This window comes from Pelodiscus sinensis, chromosome 8, assembly GCF_052426305.1.
Source record: "Pelodiscus sinensis isolate ZL-2025 chromosome 8, ASM5242630v1, whole genome shotgun sequence".
In the NCBI taxonomy this organism is placed as follows: domain Eukaryota; kingdom Metazoa; phylum Chordata; order Testudines; family Trionychidae; genus Pelodiscus; species Pelodiscus sinensis.
The window spans coordinates 55,141,368-55,166,018 of record NC_143059.1 but is presented as its reverse complement, the minus strand read 5'-3'; the positions used below and the strand labels follow the sequence as shown (position 1 = coordinate 55,166,018).

Here is a 24,651-nt window from a genome sequence, read left to right as displayed (position 1 = left end):
CCACGATGTCCGCACTAGACCAGGCAGGTACCTGCCTCTTGCAGTCCTGGGCAAGCTCCCAGGAGCCGCCAGCCTGGTCCCGGGAAGAGGGGGAGGGCTGGGGGGCATCGGGTGGCTGGCTCGAGCCGTGCCAGGTGCAGGGTCTGCTGGCTGGGTGCTGGCAGGGTTGCACCTGGCATGGGCATCGTAGCCAGCCCGTGCCCCTTTAAGGCGTCCGGGGCCGGGAGGGGGGCAGTAGAGTTTCCCTGGTGTTGGCCAGAGTGGCCCCAAGGGAAAGCTGGGGAGGGCTAGCCTCCCACTACTTCGAATTAAGGGGCTACACACCCCTTAATTCGAACTAGTAAGTTTGAACTAGGCTGAGTCCTCGTAGAATGAGGTTTACCTAGTTCGAACTAAGCGCTCCGCTAGTTCGGATTAATTTCGAACTAGCGGAGCGCTTGTGTAGCACCTATCAAAGTTAATTCGAACTAACGTCCGTTAGTTCGAATTAAGTTTGTAGTGTAGACATACCCTTATTTTCTGTAAGCAGGAGTGGGAAATTCTACCCCTGTTTTTAGAACTTGACCTATGTGATTGAAAGAGAACTATGTAATGGTTTCCTCTCACCATGAAAATGATCCAATCTGTTTTCCCAGAGCAAAGAGCAAGAAGACACATATTACAAGCTCTTCTTGTATATATCCAATTTCCTTTCCACGGTTGCCTGGCTCAGATTTACCTAACTCTGCTATTAACATAACCCTTGGATCAGTGGTTGTATTTTCCCTTTGTGCTGATCCACAGAGGACATGAGTGTTTTAGAGATTCTTGGATCTTAAAATCAAGCTGCTGCAGCTCATGCTTTGATGATGGTACAAGTATCAGCAGCTCAGGAACTCGATTTCTATTCTTGTATTTTAGGTGAATTATCTTCAAACCTCTTAGTAGGAAACTCATCCCTATAGGAGATGTAAGGAGTAACTTCAAGGAAGGAAGTGCATGACAATGTGACTTCAATGTTTCTAGGGTACCATGTTAAAAATAGTTCATACAGAGGCCCTGAGCACCAGTAATCGCTCATTCCATAAAACCATATTTGGTCTGCAAATTTGAAGTTGAACATTTGGTTCTACTTTATGAGGGAATTAAATGGTAATGAACACAAGAAAACTACTGTGGTACTTTACCTCTTGTTGGCCCCCATCACATTAATTTCCCGACAGCAGCATGTGATCTAGCTCCTGGAAATAGCACATCTCAGCTGCAGTTTTACTGTTTGTACTGTTTTGAATAGCTAAAGTATGCTGTAATCTCTCTTTTGAAAAGTATTTAATTTTTGTTTTATTTTTTTACCAGCTTCTTCACCTACCACACAAGTGCCCACTACTGCATGTAAGTTTGTATTCCAGTTTACAAGGCATTGCACAGCACATGTATTGGATTCCTGTCTCTACTATATCATGGAAATACACCTGCATTGCCATGGAAATAACAGATATCTGCAGAAGGAAAGCCATTTTTTTCTTATGAAGGTTCCATGCTCACTTGACAATCAAAAATTATTCCGTAGTTGGCTACTTTTTCCCGTCCTCTGAAACCCTTGACACACTACAGGGAGACATTCACTGATGTGCCACTACATTAAGTAATTAATGCTGAAAAGTCCTCCTTTGGATCAGCTGACCCAGTGCAACCTTTGCTTTGTATCAAACATTCTGAGCCCAGGTTTGAAAGGAGACCTAAATCATTTTCAAATGTCCTATTCCCACCATTATGTGAACACCCATGTGCATGTCACTGGGTTTTGTCATATTAGGTGATCGCAGAGGCACAAGCACAATGTTTGCATGGAGCCCATCTAATGCTGTCTACATTATTAAGACACTTCAAAGTGTCTTAATAATTCCTGACAACTAAATTGTGAGTTAATAAAAATCTTCCCTGTTCCTTCCCTGTCACACTGAAAGCTCTCTGAGCGTGGCTGAATTGTTGGACCAGATACAGCCCTATGGGCACACTATCATGATTAGGCACTTTTCTTGGCCCATAGAGAGGAATCCACCACAGAGAGTTTATCAGCAAATCACACTGGCAGCCAGGGTGCGTCCTCACTTGGGCTGTCACTTATCTCCCAGTGTCCAATTTTCAGGCTATATCTGCTGGGTTTGATTTCCTTACAGAGGGAGGTTTGCAAGAATTTGCCCACATCCCTTACAGATTTACCATGACGCAGGAAGTGCAAAGAACATGTTTCATGTTGGATGTAGATGTAAAGTCCTGAGTGGTTAGCACTCCAACCTATATTCAATAACCAATATTCCTCCTTCAGTTCCTGGCACCCGGCAATCATGCAAGATGAGATGGGGAAGACTTCTTTTAAGTAGTAGGTGGTCAATCCAACTCCATTTGAAGACAACCAGGGACTTCAAAGGGAGTTGAACTGTACCCATATGAGCAGTATTATTCCTTATATTTTATTATCTTGATCTAAATTTCCAAAGTGATGGGGTTTCCAGCAATTTATTTGGCAGACGAATTTGACAGTTTTTCAAACCTTATTATCAGATATTTTATGTGCTGCTTAGCCAGAACATACTCTTTCTTAATTTCATTGAATTCCGCTAAGGAAAGAATTGTTTGTCGCTTTATATCATTCCATTTTTGCCTAGGTGTTTGTATCATTCAGTTATTTGTAGACTGCCTTTTTCCCACAGGGAGGTGTGACTTAGTCAAGCTATGAAACTTACAAAGAGATCTTTTAATTCTCACCAATCAAACACTTTCTCTTTCTTTCATCATATTTGCTTTCCCTTCGCAGAACATTGACTTGTGTCCTCAAGGTAGCCGTGATTGAATAGGGTCATATAAGAGTATAGTTCAAGGGAGCAAAGGGACTGCTCTATTCCTATTCACAAATCCACTGGGCACATATCACTTCAAACGGATGGCCCAAGCAAAGTTAGGACCATGGCTCTACATGTGCACACATTGGCCTGCAGAGAGAATGTTGTAGGACGCACAAGCTCACTGAGCACTGGAGGGTCTTCTAGAATGCATGACATTGTATAAGAGCTAAATGTGTTAACATTAGTAATATTGTTTCCTGCACTTTTCCAAGATACATCACTGAGACTGGCGAACGGACAGGACAGGTGCTCCGGTCGCATTGAAGTCTATTACAATGGAAGCTGGGGAACAGTCTGTGATGATGCCTGGGACATAGCAGATGCACAGGTTGTGTGCAGACAGCTCAGATGTGGCCAGGCCACTGCGGCCCCCACGAGTGCCCGCTTTGGTGAAGGCTCCGGAAATATTCTCCTGGATGACGTGCAGTGCAGAGGGAATGAATCCTCTCTGTGGCAGTGCTCACACCGGGGGTGGGGAAGACATAACTGTATCCACCGTGAGGATGCCAGTGTCATCTGCTCAGGTACTCCCATTGCTATTGTTATCACATCCGTTATTTTTCTGAGAAACACATCAATATAGCCAAGTGGAAGGTCTCCATTAAAAATCGTCCTGGTGTATCTACAGCCAAGGGTTTGTTTGTCTATGTGTTTCTGTATCTATGTCTGTCTCTCTATCTTCACTGAAGTTATGTTTCCTTGTAGCCATAGAATCATAGAAGAATAGTGTTTGACAGAGACCTCAGGAGGTCACCCAGTCCCACTCTTGCTCAAACTAGGACCAACCCCAACTAAATCATCGCATCCAGAGCTTTATCGAGCCAGGCCTTAGATCCTCTAATATGGAGATTCCACCATCTCCATAGGTCACCCGTGCCAGTGCTTCACCATCAGCACCACAGAGAAATTGAATTTAATTTTGACTTTTTTTGCTTTTTTTTTTTTTTTTTACCAGCTTCTTCAGCTACCACACAGGTGCCCACTACTACATGTAAGTTTTTTAATTCCTGTTTACAAGTCATTTCACGGGGCATGTATGGGATTCCTGTCTCCACTGTGACTATTAAAACACACCTATATTCTCATGGAAAAGGCAGATATCTGGGGAAGAAAAGTCTTTTTCTTCTTATGAAGAAGGTTCCATACTATCTTGACAATCAAAAATTATTCCATAGTTGGCCCCTTTTTTCGTACTATGAAGCTCTTGTCTACATTACAGGGGGATATGCACTGATGTTCCTTTACGTTAAACAACTAATGCTGAAAAGTCCTGGTTTCGATCAGCTGTGCCAGTGCAACATGTGCTCTGTAAAAACTGTCCCAGCTCAGGGTTGAAAGGAGGCCTAAATCATTTTCAAGTGTCCTATTCCCACCCTTATGGGAAAAGCCATGTGCATGTGTGACGGGGCGCCGAAACCCTGCACTGAGCCCAGGGGCGTGTGTGCCCTATTGAAACTGCCATGGAGCGCCTACCGGCCATGCGCCGGATGCTCCCAAGCCGCAGCGCAGCTGAGGAAACTCTGCGGTGGACGCTGGGAGGAGGAGGGGCGGATCAGCTGGCCGGTCAGCGCAGGGGGCAGGACGTACATTGGCGTCCCGGTGCAGCGGGAGCTTCAAAACCCTCCGGGCAGCAGAGGGAGGGGAAGGCAGGCGAGGAGGAGCGGACCCACCAGTAAGGGGGGTAGTCACCCAGGACCACATCCCCGTTGAGACCGGAGGCTACCGGTAAGGTTCAGAGGAGAGGAGAAAGGAAGTAGCCAGGGCAGGGCGGTGAATGAAGCCCGTGAGCTGGCACAGTTAGGGAAGCAACCCCGTAAGCCGGACTGGGACTGCAGAGCAGTCTGAGTGCTTAGGGCTCTGAGCTGTGGCCCATGAGTGAAGGCAGACCCGGGCCCCCCTTTCTCCTCCTTCTCACATGGGGAACCAAGTGACTGTAGTACCCAGCAAAAAGGAGCTAAGCAACCTGACCTCAGAGGGCCGAATGTCCCGACACTGGGTAAAGGGTGGGAAAGAACGGGAACGTCGGACCCACAGCCCCTTTCTCGGGGGGACACGGTTACAGCATGTCACTGGGATTTGTCATGTTAGGTAATAGCAGAGGCACAAGCACAGAGCTTGCATGGAACCCATCCAACGCTGTGTACGGTGGGTTTTATTAATTCCTGACAACTAAATTGTGAGTTCATAAAGATCTTCCCTGTTCCTTCCCTGTCACAATGAAATCACTCTCAGCTTGGCTGAATTGATGGACCAGATAGCACCCTATCATGAAAAGGGACCTTTCTGGGCTCATAGAGGTGGGGTTGCCAGAAATAGATTATCAGCACATCACATTGGCAGCCTGGGTCCGCCCTCACTTGAGCTCTCACTTTAACTGCCACTTTCTAATTTTGAGGCTATATTCGCTGGATTTGATTTCCTCACAGAGGGAGATTGGCATGACTTTGCCTACCTCCCTGGAAGATTTACCATGACTGCAGGATGTGAAAAGAACATATTTCATGTTGGATGTGAATAGCACTCCAACCTATATTCAATATCCAATATTCTGCCTCCAGTTTCTGGCAGTCAGCAATTATGCAATATGCGATAGGAAAGATTTCTTTTACGTAGTAGGTGGACAATCCAACTCTACTTGAAGAAAACCCAGGGACTTGAAAGGGAGCTCTAGAAATCTTTTATTCCATGGCATCGTATTTGCCCTACAAGAGTTGGATTTCAACATTTGGTTCTTCCGCACAGTAGAAATACAATGGTAAAGAACATAGGGGAATCAGTGTTACTGTGCCCCTTGTTGTCCCCCATCACACTGATTTCCTTACAGAAGCATTTGAACTAGCTCCAGGGAATAGCACATCTCAGGTGTACTTTTTCTATCATTTTTCTTTAAAAATAACTCAAAGTTTGCTGAAGTCTCTCTTTTGTACAGTATTTAATTTTGAGTTTGTATTTTTTTACCAGCCTCTTCAACTACCACACAGGTGCCCACTATTTCAAGTAAGTTTTTTTATTCCGGTTTACAAGGCATTTCACGGGGCTTCTATTGGAATCCTGTCTCTACTGCTTTATTGGCACATACCTGCATTTCCATGGAAAGAGCAGATATCTGCAAAAGGAAAACCGTTTTCTTCTTATGAAGATGGTTCCATACTTTTCTGATCATCAAAAATTATTCCATCACTGGCTCCCTATTCCATCCTCTGAAGTCCTTGTCTACACTACAGGGGGACATGCACTGATGTGCCACTGTGTACGCAACTAATGCCGAAAAGTCCGTGTTTAGGTCAGGTAGGGCAATGCAATATGTGCTTTGTACAATGTGTGTCAATTCAGCCCAGGGTTGCAAAGAGGCCTAAATCATTTTCAAGTGTCCTGTTCCCACCATTATGGGAACAGCCATGTGCATGTCACTGGGATTTGTCATGTTAGGTAATGGCAGAGGCACACGCACAGGAGCGTGCATGGACCCATCTGATGCTGTCTAGGGTTGAGTTTAATAATTCCTAACAACCAAATTGTGAGTCATAAAGATCTTCCCTGTTCCTTCCCTGTCACACTGAAAGCACTCTGAGCGTGGCTGAATTGTTGGACCAGATACAGCCCTATGGGCACAGGATCATGAGTAGGCACCTTTCTTGGCCTATGGGGAGGAATCCACCACAGAGAGTTTATCGGCACATCAAACAGGCAGCCTGGGTGTGCCCTCACTTGGGCTGTCACTTCATCTGCCACTTTCCTATTTTGAGGCTACATCCCCAGGATTTGATCAAGGGAGGTTGGCATGACTTTGCCCACATCCCTCCCAGATCTACTATGATGACAGGAAGTGCAAAGAACATGTTTCATGTTGGATGTGGCTGCAAAATCTTGAGTGGCTAGCACTCCAACCTATATTCAATATCCAATATTCTGCCTCAAGTTCCTGGCACTCAGCAATCATGCAATATGCAAAAGGAAAGATTTCTTTTAGGTAGTAGGTGGTCAATCCAACTCCAGTTGAAGACAACCAGGGACTTCAAAGGGAGTTGGACTGGGCCCATAGGAGCAGTATTATTCCTTATATTTTGTTCTGTCTTGTTCAAAATGTTCCAAGCAATGAGATTCCCACCACTTCCTTTGGGAGACTATTTCCACAGCTTTTCAAACCTTATATTCAGATATTTTTTATACTGCTTAGCCAGAACATACCCTTTTTTAATGTCATTGAATTCTGGCAAGGAAAGTATTGTGTGCCGCTTGAAATCATTCCATTTCTTCCTTTGTGTTTGTATCATTCCGTTGTTTGTAGTCTGCCTTATTGTCACAGGGAGGTGTGATTCAGTTAAGCTATGAAACTTCCAAAGTGATCTTTGCATCATCACCAGTCAAGCCCTTTCTGTCTCTTCCATCACAGTTGGTTTCCCTCTCAGAACGTTGACATGTGTCCGCAAGGTACCCGAGATTGAATAGGGTCATATAAGAGTATAGTGCAAGAGAGCAAAGGGACTGCTCTATTCCTATTCTCAAGTCCAGTGGGCACATATCAACACAAACGGATGGCCCAAGGAAAGTTAGGACCAGGGCTCTGCCTCTGCACACATTGGTCTGCAGAGAGGGCTGGCTTTATAGAGGGGAAAATACTACACCCACACATGAGGAAATGTTGCAGGGCGCGCAAGCTCACCTGAGCGCTAGAGGGACTTCTGGAATGCATGATTTGGAATACGAGCTAATTGTGTTGACTTTAATAATATCGTTTCCTGCACTTTTCCAAGGTACATCACTGAGACTGGCGAACGGACAGGACAGTTGCTCCGGTCGCGTTGAAGTCTATTACAATGGAAGCTGGGGAACAGTCTGTGATGATGCCTGGGACATAGCAGATGCACAGGTTGTGTGCAGACAGCTCGGATGTGGCCAGGCCACTGCGGCCCCCACGAGTGCCCGCTTTGGTGAAGGCTCTGGAAATATTCTCCTGGATGACGTGCAGTGCAGAGGGAATGAATCCTCTCTGTGGCAGTGCTCACACCGGGGGTGGGGAAGACATAACTGTAACCACCGTGAGGATGCCAGTGTCATCTGCTCAGGTACTCCCATTGCTATTGTTATCACATCCGTTATTTTTCTGAGGAATCACATCAATATAGCCAAGTGAGAAGGTCATAAAAATGGTCCTGGGGCAGCTACGGGCAAGAGCTTGTGTGCGTATGTGTATCTGTCTCTGTGTCCGTCAGTCTGTGTGTCTTCACTGAAATTATGTTTCCTTGTAGCCATAGAATCATAGAAGAAATGTGTTTGACAGAGACCTCCGGAGGTCGCCCAGTTCTATTCCTGCGCAAAGTAGGACCAGCCCCAACTAAATCATCCCATCCAGAGCTTTGCCAAGCCAGGCCTTAGATCCCCTAAAGTTGGAGACCTCACCATCTTCATAGGTCACCCATGGCAGTGCTTGACCACCTTCACAGAGAAATAGATTTTCCTCATACACCACATGATCCTCCCCCACTGCAGCAGGGGACCATGGCTTCTTGTTTTTCATTGTCCCCCACTGAGAATAGTTATATGAAAGTCAAAAGGCCCAGTGATCTCTACAAGGGCCTGTAGGGATGGTGTTTGCCTCTATAAGATCCCATGAAAATAACAGGATTAATGATGAATCCTTCTACTTTCTTTAATTGGGAGAGGGAAAGTCTTACTCCTGCTTCAAGAACTTGACCTCTGTGATGTAATGAGAACCAGGCAGAGGTTTCCTCTCACCACAAAAGTGATCCAATCTGTTTCCCCAGAGCAGAGAGCAAGAAGACACGTAGTACAAGCTCATCTCGTAGATATCCAATTTCCATTTCACAATTGCCTGGCCCAGATTTACCAAAATCTGCCATTAACAGAACTCTTGGATCAGTGGTTGTATTTTCCCCTCTGCTGATTCCCAGAGGATATGAGGGTATGTCTACGCTAGCCCCCTAGTTCGAACTAGGGAGGCTGATGTAGGCATTTCAAATTGGAAATCAAGCCTGGGATTTAAATATCTCACGCTTGATTTGCATCTCCCCGGCCGGTCGCTATTTTTCAAATTTTCAAGTCCAGACTAACTGCCCGCGTCTACATGCGGCAGGGACCCGGTAGTTCGAATTAAAGCCCCGAGTTTGAACTACCTGTTAAACCTCATTCCAGGAGGACTAACAAGTAGTTCGAACTAGGGCTTTAATTTGAACTAACGGGTCTCTGCCGCGTATAGACGCGGGCAGATAGTCCGGACTTGTAAATTTCAAAAAATGGCGACCGGCCGGGAAGATGCAAATCAAGCTCGGGATATTTAGTATGAACTAGGGGGCTAGTGTAGACAGACTCTGAGCATTTTAGAGATTCTTGGATCTTAAAATCAAGCTGCAGCAGCTCATGCTTTCATGAGGACACCAGTATCATCAGCTTATGAACTGGATTTCTATTCTTTTTTCACATTAATTATGTTTTATGTGAATTATCTTCAAACCTCCTAGTAGAAAAGTCATGGCTATTGGGGTTGTTTATGGTAACATCAAAGAAATAATTGATGGCAATATGACTTCAGTATATCCAAGATACTATGTTACTCGCTAGTCCAAACAGAGGCCTGTGAGCTCTATAAATATTTTATTCCATGACATCGTATTTGCCCTACAAGAGTTGGATTTCAACATTTGGTCCTTCCGCACAGTAGAAATTCAATGGTAAAGAACATAGGGGAATCAGTGTTACTCTGCCCCTTGTTGGCCCCCATCACACTGATTTCCTTACAGAAGCATTTGAACTAGCTCCAGGGAATAGCACATCTCAAGTGTACTTTTTCTATCATTTTTCTTTAAAAATAACTCAAAGTTTGCTGAAGTCTCTCTTTTGTACAGTATTTAATTTTGAGTTTGTATTTTTTTACCAGCCTCTCCAACTACCACACAGGTGCCCACTATTTCAAGTAAGTTTTTTTATTCCAGTTTACCAGGCATTTCACGGGGCTTCTATTGGAATTCTGTCTCTACTGCTTTATTGGCACATACCTGCATTTCCATGGAAAGAGCAGATATCTGCAAAAGGAAAACCGTTTTCTTCTTATGAAGATGGTTCCATACTTTTCTGATCATCAAAAATTATTCCATCACTGGCTCCCTATTCCATCCTCTGAAGTCCTTGTCTACACTACAGGGGGACATGCACTGATGTGCCACTGTGTACGCAACTAATGCCGAAAAGTCCGTGTTTAGGTCAGGTGGGGCAATGCAATATGTGCTTTGTACAATGTGTGTCAATTCAGCCCAGGGTTGCAAAGAGGCCTAAATCATTTTCAAGTGTCCTGTTCCCACCATTATGGGAACAGCCATGTGCATGTCACTGGGATTTGTCATGTTAGGTAATGGCAGAGGCACACGCACAGGAGCGTGCATGGACCCATCTGATGCTGTCTAGGGTTGAGTTTAATAATTCCTAACAACCAAATTGTGAGTCATAAAGATCTTCCCTGTTCCTTCCCTGTCACACTGAAAGCACTCTGAGCGTGGCTGAATTGTTGGACCAGATACAGCCCTATGGGCACAGGATCATGAGTAGGCACCTTTCTTGGCCTATGGGGAGGAATCCACCACAGAGAGTTTATCGGCACATCAAACAGGCAGCCTGGGTGTGCCCTCACTTGGGCTGTCACTTCATCTGCCACTTTCCTATTTTGAGGCTACATCCCCAGGATTTGATCAAGGGAGGTTGGCATGACTTTGCCCACATCCCTCCCAGATCTACTATGATGACAGGAAGTGCAAAGAACATGTTTCATGTTGGATGTGGCTGCAAAATCTTGAGTGGCTAGCACTCCAACCTATATTCAATATCCAATATTCTGCCTCAAGTTCCTGGCACTCAGCAATCATGCAATATGCAAAAGGAAAGATTTCTTTTAGGTAGTAGGTGGTCAATCCAACTCCAGTTGAAGACAACCAGGGACTTCAAAGGGAGTTGGACTGGGCCCATAGGAGCAGTATTATTCCTTATATTTTGTTCTGTCTTGTTCAAAATGTTCCAAGCAATGAGATTCCCACCACTTCCTTTGGGAGACTATTTCCACAGCTTTTCAAACCTTATATTCAGATATTTTTTATACTGCTTAGCCAGAACATACCCTTTTTTAATGTCATTGAATTCTGGCAAGGAAAGTATTGTGTGCCGCTTGAAATCATTCCATTTCTTCCTTTGTGTTTGTATCATTCCGTTGTTTGTAGACTGCCTTATTGTCACAGGGAGGTGTGACTCAGTCAAGCTATGAAACTTCCAAAGTGATCTTTGCATCATCACCAGTCAAGCCCTTTCTGTCTCTTCCATCACAGTTGGTTTCCCTTCTCAGAACGTTGACATGTGTCCGCAAGGTACCCGAGATTGAATAGGGTCATATAAGAGTATAGTGCAAGAGAGCAAAGGGACTGCTCTATTCCTATTCTCAAGTCCAGTGGGCACATATCAACGCAAACGGATGGCCCAAGGAAAGTTAGGACCAGGGCTCTGCCTCTCCACACATTGGTCTGCAGAGAGGGCTGGCTGGATAGAGAGGGAAATACTACACCCACACATGAGGAAATGTAGCAGGGCGCGCAAGCTCACCTGAGCGCTAGAGGGACTTCTGGAATGCATGATTTGGAATACGAGCTAATTGTGTTGACTTTAATAATATCGTTTCCTGCACTTTTCCAAGGTACATCACTGAGACTGGCGAACGGACAGGACAGTTGCTCCGGTCGCGTTGAAGTCTATTACAATGGAAGCTGGGGAACAGTCTGTGATGATGCCTGGGACATAGCAGATGCACAGGTTGTGTGCAGACAGCTCGGATGTGGCCAGGCCACTGCGGCCCCCACGAGTGCCCGCTTTGGTGAAGGCTCTGGAAATATTCTCCTGGATGACGTGCAGTGCAGAGGGAATGAATCCTCTCTGTGGCAGTGCTCACACCGGGGGTGGGGAAGACATAACTGTAACCACCGTGAGGATGCCAGTGTCATCTGCTCAGGTACTCCCATTGCTATTGTTATCACATCCGTTATTTTTCTGAGGAATCACATCAATATAGCCAAGTGAGAAGGTCATAAAAACGGTCCTGGGGCAGCTACGGGCAAGAGCTTGTGTGCGTATGTGTATCTGTCTCTGTGTCCGTCAGTCTGTGTGTCTTCACTGAAATTATGTTTCCTTGTAGCCATAGAATCATAGAAGAAATGTGTTTGACAGAGACCTCCGGAGGTCGCCCAGTTCTATTCCTGCGCAAAGTAGGACCAGCCCCAACTAAATCATCCCATCCAGAGCTTTGCCAAGCCAGGCCTTAGATCCCCTAAAGTTGGAGACCTCACCATCTCCATAGGTCACCCATGGCAGTGCTTGACCACCTTCACAGAGAAATAGATTTTCCTCATACACCACATGATCCTCCCCCACTGCAGCAGGGGACCATGGCTTCTTGTTTTTCATTGTCCCCCACTGAGAATAGTTATATGAAAGTCAAAAGGCCCAGTGATCTCTACAAGGGCCTGTAGGGATGGTGTTTGCCTCTATAAGATCCCATGAAAATAACAGGATTAATGATGAATCCTTCTACTTTCTTTAATTGGGAGAGGGAAAGTCTTACTCCTGCTTCAAGAACTTGACCTCTGTGATGTAATGAGAACCAGGCAGAGGTTTCCTCTCACCACAAAAGTGATCCAATCTGTTTCCCCAGAGCAGAGAGCAAGAAGACACGTAGTACAAGCTCATCTCGTAGATATCCAATTTCCATTTCACAATTGCCTGGCCCAGATTTACCAAAATCTGCCATTAACAGAACTCTTGGATCAGTGGTTGTATTTTCCCCTCTGCTGATTCCCAGAGGATATGAGGGTATGTCTACGCTAGCCCCCTAGTTCGAACTAGGGAGGCTGATGTAGGCATTTCAAATTGGAAATCAAGCCTGGGATTTAAATATCTCACGCTTGATTTGCATCTCCCCGGCCGGTCGCTATTTTTCAAATTTTCAAGTCCAGACTAACTGCCCGCGTCTACATGCGGCAGGGACCCGGTAGTTCGAATTAAAGCCCCGAGTTTGAACTACCTGTTAAACCTCATTCCAGGAGGACTAACAAGTAGTTCGAACTAGGGCTTTAATTTGAACTAACGGGTCTCTGCCGCGTATAGACGCGGGCAGATAGTCCGGACTTGTAAATTTCAAAAAATGGCGACCGGCCGGGAAGATGCAAATCAAGCTCGGGATATTTAGTATGAACTAGGGGGCTAGTGTAGACAGACTCTGAGCATTTTAGAGATTCTTGGATCTTAAAATCAAGCTGCAGCAGCTCATGCTTTCATGAGGACACCAGTATCATCAGCTTATGAACTGGATTTCTATTCTTTTTTCACATTAATTATGTTTTATGTGAATTATCTTCAAACCTCCTAGTAGAAAAGTCATGGCTATTGGGGTTGTTTATGGTAACATCAAAGAAATAATTGATGGCAATATGACTTCAGTATATCCAAGATACTATGTTACTCGCTAGTCCAAACAGAGGCCTGTGAGCTCTATAAATATTTTATTCCATGACATCGTATTTGCCCTACAAGAGTTGGATTTCAACATTTGGTCCTTCCGCACAGTAGAAATTCAATGGTAAAGAACATAGGGGAATCAGTGTTACTCTGCCCCTTGTTGGCCCCCATCACACTGATTTCCTTACAGAAGCATTTGAACTAGCTCCAGGGAATAGCACATCTCAAGTGTACTTTTTCTATCATTTTTCTTTAAAAATAACTCAAAGTTTGCTGAAGTCTCTCTTTTGTACAGTATTTAATTTTGAGTTTGTATTTTTTTACCAGCCTCTCCAACTACCACACAGGTGCCCACTATTTCAAGTAAGTTTTTTTATTCCAGTTTACCAGGCATTTCACAGGACTTCTATTGGAATCCTGTCTCTACTGCTTTATTGGCACATACCTGCATTTCCATGGAAAGAGCAGATATCTGCAAAAGGAAAACCGTTTTCTTCTTATGAAGATGGTTCCATACTTTTCTGATCATCAAAAATTATTCCATCACTGGCTCCCTATTCCATCCTCTGAAGTCCTTGTCTACACTACACGGGGACATGCACTGATGTGCCACTGTGTACGCAACTAATGCCGAAAAGTCCGTGTTTAGGTCAGGTGGGGCAATGCAATATGTGCTTTGTACAATGTGTGTCAATTCAGCCCAGGGTTGCAAAGAGGCCTAAATCATTTTCAAGTGTCCTGTTCCCACCATTATGGGAACAGCCATGTGCATGTCACTGGGATTTGTCATGTTAGGTAATGGCAGAGGCACACGCACAGGAGCGTGCATGGACCCATCTAGGGTTGAGTTTAATAATTCCTAACAACCAAATTGTGAGTCATAAAGATCTTCCCTGTTCCTTCCCTGTCACACTGAAAGCACTCTGAGCGTGGCTGAATTGTTGGACCAGATACAGCCCTATGGGCACAGGATCATGAGTAGGCACCTTTCTTGGCCTATGGGGAGGAATCCACCACAGAGAGTTTATCGGCACATCAAACAGGCAGCCTGGGTGTGCCCTCACTTGGGCTGTCACTTCATCTGCCACTTTCCTATTTTGAGGCTACATCCCCAGGATTTGATCAAGGGAGGTTGGCATGACTTTGCCCACATCCCTCCCAGATCTACTATGATGACAGGAAGTGCAAAGAACATGTTTCATGTTGGATGTGGCTGCAAAATCTTGAGTGGCTAGCACTCCAACCTATATTCAATATCCAATATTCTGCCTCAAGTTCCTGGCACTCAGCAATCATGCAATATGCAAAAGGAAAGATTTCTTTTAGGTAGTAGGTGGTCAATCCAACTCCAGTTGAAGACAACCAGGGACTTCAAAGGGAGTTGGACTGGGCCCATAGGAGCAGTATTATTCCTTATATTTTGTTCTGTCTTGTTCAAAATGTTCCAAGCAATGAGATTCCCACCACTTCCTTTGGGAGACTATTTCCACAGCTTTTCAAACCTTATATTCAGATATTTTTTATACTGCTTAGCCAGAACATACCCTTTTTTAATGTCATTGAATTCTGGCAAGGAAAGTATTGTGTGCCGCTTGAAATCATTCCATTTCTTCCTTTGTGTTTGTATCATTCCGTTGTTTGTAGACTGCCTTATTGTCACAGGGAGGTGTGACTCAGTCAAGCTATGAAACTTCCAAAGTGATCTTTGCATCATCACCAGTCAAGCCCTTTCTGTCTCTTCCATCACAGTTGGTTTCCCTTCTCAGAACGTTGACATGTGTCCGCAAGGTACCCGAGATTGAATAGGGTCATATAAGAGTATAGTGCAAGAGAGCAAAGGGACTGCTCTATTCCTATTCTCAAGTCCAGTGGGCACATATCAACGCAAACGGATGGCCCAAGGAAAGTTAGGACCAGGGCTCTGCCTCTCCACACATTGGTCTGCAGAGAGGGCTGGCTGGATAGAGAGGGAAATACTACACCCACACATGAGGAAATGTAGCAGGGCGCGCAAGCTCACCTGAGCGCTAGAGGGACTTCTGGAATGCATGATTTGGAATACGAGCTAATTGTGTTGACTTTAATAATATCGTTTCCTGCACTTTTCCAAGGTACATCACTGAGACTGGCGAACGGACAGGACAGTTGCTCCGGTCGCGTTGAAGTCTATTACAATGGAAGCTGGGGAACAGTCTGTGATGATGCCTGGGACATAGCAGATGCACAGGTTGTGTGCAGACAGCTCGGATGTGGCCAGGCCACTGCGGCCCCCACGAGTGCCCGCTTTGGTGAAGGCTCTGGAAATATTCTCCTGGATGACGTGCAGTGCAGAGGGAATGAATCCTCTCTGTGGCAGTGCTCACACCGGGGGTGGGGAAGACATAACTGTAACCACCGTGAGGATGCCAGTGTCATCTGCTCAGGTACTCCCATTGCTATTGTTATCACATCCGTTATTTTTCTGAGGAATCACATCAATATAGCCAAGTGAGAAGGTCATAAAAACGGTCCTGGGGCAGCTACGGGCAAGAGCTTGTGTGCGTATGTGTATCTGTCTCTGTGTCCGTCAGTCTGTGTGTCTTCACTGAAATTATGTTTCCTTGTAGCCATAGAATCATAGAAGAAATGTGTTTGACAGAGACCTCCGGAGGTCGCCCAGTTCTATTCCTGCGCAAAGTAGGACCAGCCCCAACTAAATCATCCCATCCAGAGCTTTGCCAAGCCAGGCCTTAGATCCCCTAAAGTTGGAGACCTCACCATCTCCATAGGTCACCCATGGCAGTGCTTGACCACCTTCACAGAGAAATAGATTTTCCTCATACACCACATGATCCTCCCCCACTGCAGCAGGGGACCATGGCTTCTTGTTTTTCATTGTCCCCCACTGAGAATAGTTATATGAAAGTCAAAAGGCCCAGTGATCTCTACAAGGGCCTGTAGGGATGGTGTTTGCCTCTATAAGATCCCATGAAAATAACAGGATTAATGATGAATCCTTCTACTTTCTTTAATTGGGAGAGGGAAAGTCTTACCCCTGCTTCAAGAACTTGACCTCTGTGATGTAATGAGAACCAGGCAGAGGTTTCCTCTCACCACAAAAGTGATCCAATCTGTTTCCCCAGAGCAAAGAGCAAGAAGACACGTAGTACAAGCTCATCTCGTAGATATCCAATTTCCATTTCACAATTGCCTGGCCCAGATTTACCAAAATCTGCCATTAACAGAACTCTTGGATCAGTGGTTGTATTTTCCCCTCTGCTGATTCCCAGAGGATATGAGGGTATGTCTACGCTAGCCCCCTAGTTCGAACTAGGGAGGCTGATGTAGGCATTTCAAGTTGGAAATCAAGCCTGGGATTTAAATATCTCACGCTTGATTTGCATCTTCCCGGCCGGTCGCTATTTTTCAAATTTTCAAGTCCAGACTAACTGCCCGCGTCTACATGCGGCAGGGACCCGGTAGTTCGAATTAAAGCCCCGAGTTTGAACTACCTGTTAAACCTCATTCCAGGAGGACTAACAGGTAGTTCGAACTAGGGCTTTAATTTGAACTAATGGGTCTCTGCCGCGTGTAGACGCGGGCAGATAGTCCGGACTTGTAAATTTCAAAAAATGGCGACCGGCCGGGAAGATGCAAATCAAGCTCGGGATATTTAGTATGAACTAGGGGGCTAGTGTAGACAGACTCTGAGCATTTTAGAGATTCTTGGATCTTAAAATCAAGCTGCAGCAGCTCGTGCTTTGATGAGGACACCAGTATCATCAGCTTATGAACTGGATTTCTATTCTTTTTTCACATTAATTATGTTTTATGTGAATTATCTTCAAACCTCCTAGTAGAAAAGTCATGGCTATTGGGGCTGTTTATGGTAACATCAAAGAAATAATTGATGGCAATATGACTTCAGTATATCCAAGATACTATGTTACTCGCTAGTCCAAACAGAGGCCTGTGAGCTCTATAAATATTTTATTCCATGACATCGTATTTGCCCTACAAGAGTTGGATTTCAACATTTGGTCCTTCCGCACAGTAGAAATTCAATGGTAAAGAACATAGGGGAATCAGTGTTACTCTGCCCCTTGTTGGCCCCCATCACACTGATTTCCTTACAGAAGCATTTGAACTAGCTCCAGGGAATAGCACATCTCAAGTGTACTTTTTCTATCATTTTTCTTTAAAAATAACTCAAAGTTTGCTGAAGTCTCTCTTTTGTACAGTATTTAATTTTGAGTTTGTATTTTTTTACCAGCCTCTCCAACTACCACACAGGTGCCCACTATTTCAAGTAAGTTTTTTTATTCCAGTTTACCAGGCATTTCACAGGACTTCTATTGGAATCCTGTCTCTACTGCTTTATTGGCACATACCTGCATTTCCATGGAAAGAGCAGATATCTGCAAAAGGAAAACCGTTTTCTTCTTATGAAGATGGTTCCATACTTTTCTGATCATCAAAAATTATTCCATCACTGGCTCCCTATTCCATCCTCTGAAGTCCTTGTCTACACTACACGGGGACATGCACTGATGTGCCACTGTGTACGCAACTAATGCCGAAAAGTCCGTGTTTAGGTCAGGTGGGGCAATGCAATATGTGCTTTGTACAATGTGTGTCAATTCAGCCCAGGGTTGCAAAGAGGCCTAAATCATTTTCAAGTGTCCTGTTCCCACCATTATGGGAACAGCCATGTGCATGTCACTGGGATTTGTCATGTTAGGTAATGGCAGAGGCACACGCACAGGAGCGTGCATGGACCCATCTAGGGTTGAGTTTAATAATTCCTAACAACCAAATTGTGAGTCATAAAGATCTTCCCTGTTCCTTCCCTGTCACACTGAAAGCACTCTGAGCGTGGCTGAATTGTTGGACCAGATACAGCCCTATGGGCACAGGATCATGAGTAGGCACCTTTCTTGGCCTATGGGGAGGAATCCACCACAGAGAGTTTATCGGCACATCAAACAGGCAGCCTGGGTGTGCCCTCACTTGGGCTGTCACTTCATCTGCCACTTTCCTATTTTGAGGCTACATCCCCAGGATTTGATCAAGGGAGGTTGGCATGACTTTGCCCACATCCCTCCCAGATCTACTATGATGACAGGAAGTGCAAAGAACATGTTTCATGTTGGATGTGGCTGCAAAATCTTGAGTGGCTAGCACTCCAACCTATATTCAATATCCAATATTCTGCCTCAAGTTCCTGGCACTCAGCAATCATGCAATATGCAAAAGGAAAGATTTCTTTTAGGTAGTAGGTGGTCAATCCAACTCCAGTTGAAGACAACCAGGGACTTCAAAGGGAGTTGGACTGGGCCCATAGGAGCAGTATTATTCCTTATATTTTGTTCTGTCTTGTTCAAAATGTTCCAAGCAATGAGATTCCCACCACTTCCTTTGGGAGACTATTTCCACAGCTTTTCAAACCTTATATTCAGATATTTTTTATACTGCTTAGCCAGAACATACCCTTTTTTAATGTCATTGAATTCTGGCAAGGAAAGTATTGTGTGCCGCTTGAAATCATTCCATTTCTTCCTTTGTGTTTGTATCATTCCGTTGTTTGTAGACTGCCTTATTGTCACAGGGAGGTGTGACTCAGTCAAGCTATGAAACTTCCAAAGTGATCTTTGCATCATCACCAGTCAAGCCCTTTCTGTCTCTTCCATCACAGTTGGTTTCCCTCTCAGAACGTTGACATGTGTCCGCAAGGTACCCGAGATTGAATAGGGTCATATAAGAGTATAGTGCAAGAGAGCAAAGGGACTGCTCTATTCCTATTCTCAAGTCCAGTGGGCACATATCAACGCAAACGGATGGCCCAAGGAAAGTTAGGACCAGGGCTCTGCCTCTCCACACATTGGTCTGCAGAGAGGGCTGGCTGGATAGAGAGGGAAATACTACACCCACACATGAGGAAATGTAGCAGGGTGCGCAAGCTCACCTGAGCGCTAGAGGGACTTCTGGAATGCATGATTTGGAATACGAGCTAATTGTGTTGACTTTAATAATATCGTTTCCTGCACTTTTCCAAGGTACATCACTGAGACTGGCGAACGGACAGGACAGTTGCTCCGGTCGCGTTGAAGTCTATTACAATGGAAGCTGGGGAACAGTCTGTGATGATGCCTGGGACATAGCAGATGCACAGGTTGTGTGCAGACAGCTCGGATGTGGCCAGGCCACTGCGGCCCCCACGAGTGCCCGCTTTGGTGAAGGCTCTGGAAATATTCTCCTGGATGACGTGCAGTGCAGAGGGAATGAATCCTCTCTGTGGCAGTGCTCACACCGGGGGTGGGGAAGACATAACTGTAACCACCGTGAGGATGCCAGTGTCATCTGCTCAGGTACTCCCATTGCTATTGTTATCACATCCGTTATTTTTCTGAGGAATCACATCAATATAGCCAAGTGAGAAGGTCATAAAAACGGTCCTGGGGCAGCTACGGGCAAGAGCTTGTGTGCGTATGTGTATCTGTCTCTGTGTCCGTCAGTCTGTGTGTCTTCACTGAAATTATGTTTCCTTGTAGCCATAGAATCATAGAAGAAATGTGTTTGACAGAGACCTCCGGAGGTCGCCCAGTTCTATTCCTGCGCAAAGTAGGACCAGCCCCAACTAAATCATCCCATCCAGAGCTTTGCCAAGCCAGGCCTTAGATCCCCTAAAGTTGGAGACCTCACCATCTCCATAGGTCACCCATGGCAGTGCTTGACCACCTTCACAGAGAAATAGATTTTCCTCATACACCACATGATCCTCCCCCACTGCAGCAGGGGACCATGGCTTCTTGTTTTTCATTGTCCCCCACTGAGAATAGTTATATGAAAGTCAAAAGGCCCAGTGATCTCTACAAGGGCCTGTAGGGATGGTGTTTGCCTCTATAAGATCCCATGAAAATAACAGGATTAATGATGAATCCTTCTACTTTCTTTAATTGGGAGAGGGAAAGTCTTACTCCTGCTTCAAGAACTTGACCTCTGTGATGTAATGAGAACCAGGCAGAGGTTTCCTCTCACCACAAAAGTGATCCAATCTGTTTCCCCAGAGCAGAGAGCAAGAAGACACGTAGTACAAGCTCATCTCGTAGATATCCAATTTCCATTTCACAATTGCCTGGCCCAGATTTACCAAAATCTGCCATTAACAGAACTCTTGGATCAGTGGTTGTATTTTCCCCTCTGCTGATTCCCAGAGGATATGAGGGTATGTCTACGCTAGCCCCCTAGTTCGAACTAGGGAGGCTGATGTAGGCATTTCAAATTGGAAATCAAGCCTGGGATTTAAATATCTCACGCTTGATTTGCATCTCCCCGGCCGGTCGCTATTTTTCAAATTTTCAAGTCCAGACTAACTGCCCGCGTCTACATGCGGCAGGGACCCGGTAGTTCGAATTAAAGCCCCGAGTTTGAACTACCTGTTAAACCTCATTCCAGGAGGACTAACAAGTAGTTCGAACTAGGGCTTTAATTTGAACTAACGGGTCTCTGCCGCGTATAGACGCGGGCAGATAGTCCGGACTTGTAAATTTCAAAAAATGGCGACCGGCCGGGAAGATGCAAATCAAGCTCGGGATATTTAGTATGAACTAGGGGGCTAGTGTAGACAGACTCTGAGCATTTTAGAGATTCTTGGATCTTAAAATCAAGCTGCAGCAGCTCATGCTTTCATGAGGACACCAGTATCATCAGCTTATGAACTGGATTTCTATTCTTTTTTCACATTAATTATGTTTTATGTGAATTATCTTCAAACCTCCTAGTAGAAAAGTCATGGCTATTGGGGTTGTTTATGGTAACATCAAAGAAATAATTGATGGCAATATGACTTCAGTATATCCAAGATACTATGTTACTCGCTAGTCCAAACAGAGGCCTGTGAGCTCTATAAATATTTTATTCCATGACATCGTATTTGCCCTACAAGAGTTGGATTTCAACATTTGGTCCTTCCGCACAGTAGAAATTCAATGGTAAAGAACATAGGGGAATCAGTGTTACTCTGCCCCTTGTTGGCCCCCATCACACTGATTTCCTTACAGAAGCATTTGAACTAGCTCCAGGGAATAGCACATCTCAAGTGTACTTTTTCTATCATTTTTCTTTAAAAATAACTCAAAGTTTGCTGAAGTCTCTCTTTTGTACAGTATTTAATTTTGAGTTTCTATTTTTTTACCAGCCTCTCCACCTACCACACAGGTGCCCACTATTACAAGTAAGTTTTTTATTGCAGTTTACAAGGCATTTCACGGGGCTTCTATTGGAATCCTGTCTCTACTGCTTTATTGGCACATACCTGCATTTCCATGGAAAGAGCAGATATCTGCAAAAGGAAAACCGTTTTCTTCTTATGAAGATGGTTCCATACTTTTCTGATCATCAAAAATTATTCCATCACTGGCTCCCTATTCCATCCTCTGAAGTCCTTGTCTACACTACAGGGGGACATGCACTGATGTGCCACTGTGTACGCAACTAATGCCGAAAAGTCCGTGTTTAGGTCAGGTGGGCCAGTGCAATATGTGCTTTGTACAATGTGTGTCAACTCAGCCCAGGGTTGCAAAGAGGCCTAAATCATTTTCAAGTGTCCTGTTCCCACCATTATGGGAACAGCCATGTGCATGTCACTGGGATTTGTCATGTTAGGTAATGGCAGAGGCACACGCACAGGAGCGTGCATGGACCCATCTAGGGTTGAGTTTAATAATTCCTAACAACCAAATTGTGAGTCATAAAGATCTTCCCTGTTCCTTCCCTGTCACACTGAAAGCACTCTGAGCGTGGCTGAATTGTTGGACCAGATACAGCCCTATGGGCACAGGATCATGAGTAGGCACCTTTCTTGGCCTATGGGGAGGAATCCACCACAGAGAGTTTATCGGCACATCAAACAGGCAGCCTGGGTGTGCCCTCACTTGGGCTGTCACTTCATCTGCCACTTTCCTATTTTGAGGCTACATCCCCAGGATTTGATCAAGGGAGGTTGGCATGACTTTGCCCACATCCCTCCCAGATCTACTATGATGACAGGAAGTGCAAAGAACATGTTTCATGTTGGATGTGGCTGCAAAATCTTGAGTGGCTAGCACTCCAACCTATATTCAATATCCAATATTCTGCCTCAAGTTCCTGGCACTCAGCAATCATGCAATATGCAAAAGGAAAGATTTCTTTTAGGTAGTAGGTGGTCAATCCAACTCCAGTTGAAGACAACCAGGGACTTCAAAGGGAGTTGGACTGGGCCCATAGGAGCAGTATTATTCCTTATATTTTGTTCTGTCTTGTTCAAAATGTTCCAAGCAATGAGATTCCCACCACTTCCTTTGGGAGACTATTTCCACAGCTTTTCAAACCTTATATTCAGATATTTTTTATACTGCTTAGCCAGAACATACCCTTTTTTAATGTCATTGAATTCTGGCAAGGAAAGTATTGTGTGCCGCTTGAAATCATTCCATTTCTTCCTTTGTGTTTGTATCATTCCGTTGTTTGTAGACTGCCTTATTGTCACAGGGAGGTGTGACTCAGTCAAGCTATGAAACTTCCAAAGTGATCTTTGCATCATCACCAGTCAAGCCCTTTCTGTCTCTTCCATCACAGTTGGTTTCCCTCTCAGAACGTTGACATGTGTCCGCAAGGTACCCGAGATTGAATAGGGTCATATAAGAGTATAGTGCAAGAGAGCAAAGGGACTGCTCTATTCCTATTCTCAAGTCCAGTGGGCACATATCAACGCAAACGGATGGCCCAAGGAAAGTTAGGACCAGGGCTCTGCCTCTCCACACATTGGTCTGCAGAGAGGGCTGGCTGGATAGAGAGGGAAATACTACACCCACACATGAGGAAATGTAGCAGGGCGCGCAAGCTCACCTGAGCGCTAGAGGGACTTCTGGAATGCATGATTTGGAATACGAGCTAATTGTGTTGACTTTAATAATATCGTTTCCTGCACTTTTCCAAGGTACATCACTGAGACTGGCGAACGGACAGGACAGTTGCTCCGGTCGCGTTGAAGTCTATTACAATGGAAGCTGGGGAACAGTCTGTGATGATGCCTGGGACATAGCAGATGCACAGGTTGTGTGCAGACAGCTCGGATGTGGCCAGGCCACTGCGGCCCCCACGAGTGCCCGCTTTGGTGAAGGCTCTGGAAATATTCTCCTGGATGACGTGCAGTGCAGAGGGAATGAATCCTCTCTGTGGCAGTGCTCACACCGGGGGTGGGGAAGACATAACTGTAACCACCGTGAGGATGCCAGTGTCATCTGCTCAGGTACTCCCATTGCTATTGTTATCACATCCGTTATTTTTCTGAGGAATCACATCAATATAGCCAAGTGAGAAGGTCATAAAAACGGTCCTGGGGCAGCTACGGGCAAGAGCTTGTGTGCGTATGTGTATCTGTCTCTGTGTCCGTCAGTCTGTGTGTCTTCACTGAAATTATGTTTCCTTGTAGCCATAGAATCATAGAAGAAATGTGTTTGACAGAGACCTCCGGAGGTCGCCCAGTTCTATTCCTGCGCAAAGTAGGACCAGCCCCAACTAAATCATCCCATCCAGAGCTTTGCCAAGCCAGGCCTTAGATCCCCTAAAGTTGGAGACCTCACCATCTCCATAGGTCACCCATGGCAGTGCTTGACCACCTTCACAGAGAAATAGATTTTCCTCATACACCACATGATCCTCCCCCACTGCAGCAGGGGACCATGGCTTCTTGTTTTTCATTGTCCCCCACTGAGAATAGTTATATGAAAGTCAAAAGGCCCAGTGATCTCTACAAGGGCCTGTAGGGATGGTGTTTGCCTCTATAAGATCCCATGAAAATAACAGGATTAATGATGAATCCTTCTACTTTCTTTAATTGGGAGAGGGAAAGTCTTACTCCTGCTTCAAGAACTTGACCTCTGTGATGTAATGAGAACCAGGCAGAGGTTTCCTCTCACCACAAAAGTGATCCAATCTGTTTCCCCAGAGCAGAGAGCAAGAAGACACGTAGTACAAGCTCATCTCGTAGATATCCAATTTCCATTTCACAATTGCCTGGCCCAGATTTACCAAAATCTGCCATTAACAGAACTCTTGGATCAGTGGTTGTATTTTCCCCTCTGCTGATTCCCAGAGGATATGAGGGTATGTCTACGCTAGCCCCCTAGTTCGAACTAGGGAGGCTGATGTAGGCATTTCAAATTGGAAATCAAGCCTGGGATTTAAATATCTCACGCTTGATTTGCATCTCCCCGGCCGGTCGCTATTTTTCAAATTTTCA

At 45.1% G+C, this 24,651-nt stretch overlaps 1 protein-coding gene across 1 annotated transcript in view; it reads left to right on the top strand.

Moving 5' to 3' along the window:
- LOC102452020 (scavenger receptor cysteine-rich domain-containing protein DMBT1-like) overlaps positions 1–24,651 on the top strand; it is a 64,257-nt gene that overhangs the window by 19,879 nt on the left and 19,727 nt on the right. Inside the window, exons 5-16 of the mRNA XM_089780350.1 lie at positions 1,336–1,371; positions 3,098–3,409; positions 5,847–5,882; positions 7,640–7,951; positions 9,781–9,816; positions 11,575–11,886; positions 13,716–13,751; positions 15,500–15,811; positions 17,641–17,676; positions 19,424–19,735; positions 21,565–21,600; positions 23,347–23,658. Coding sequence (XP_089636476.1) covers positions 1,336–1,371; positions 3,098–3,409; positions 5,847–5,882; positions 7,640–7,951; positions 9,781–9,816; positions 11,575–11,886; positions 13,716–13,751; positions 15,500–15,811; positions 17,641–17,676; positions 19,424–19,735; positions 21,565–21,600; positions 23,347–23,658 — 2,088 coding nt within the window. The remainder of the gene's footprint in view (positions 1–1,335; positions 1,372–3,097; positions 3,410–5,846; positions 5,883–7,639; positions 7,952–9,780; positions 9,817–11,574; positions 11,887–13,715; positions 13,752–15,499; positions 15,812–17,640; positions 17,677–19,423; positions 19,736–21,564; positions 21,601–23,346; positions 23,659–24,651) is intronic.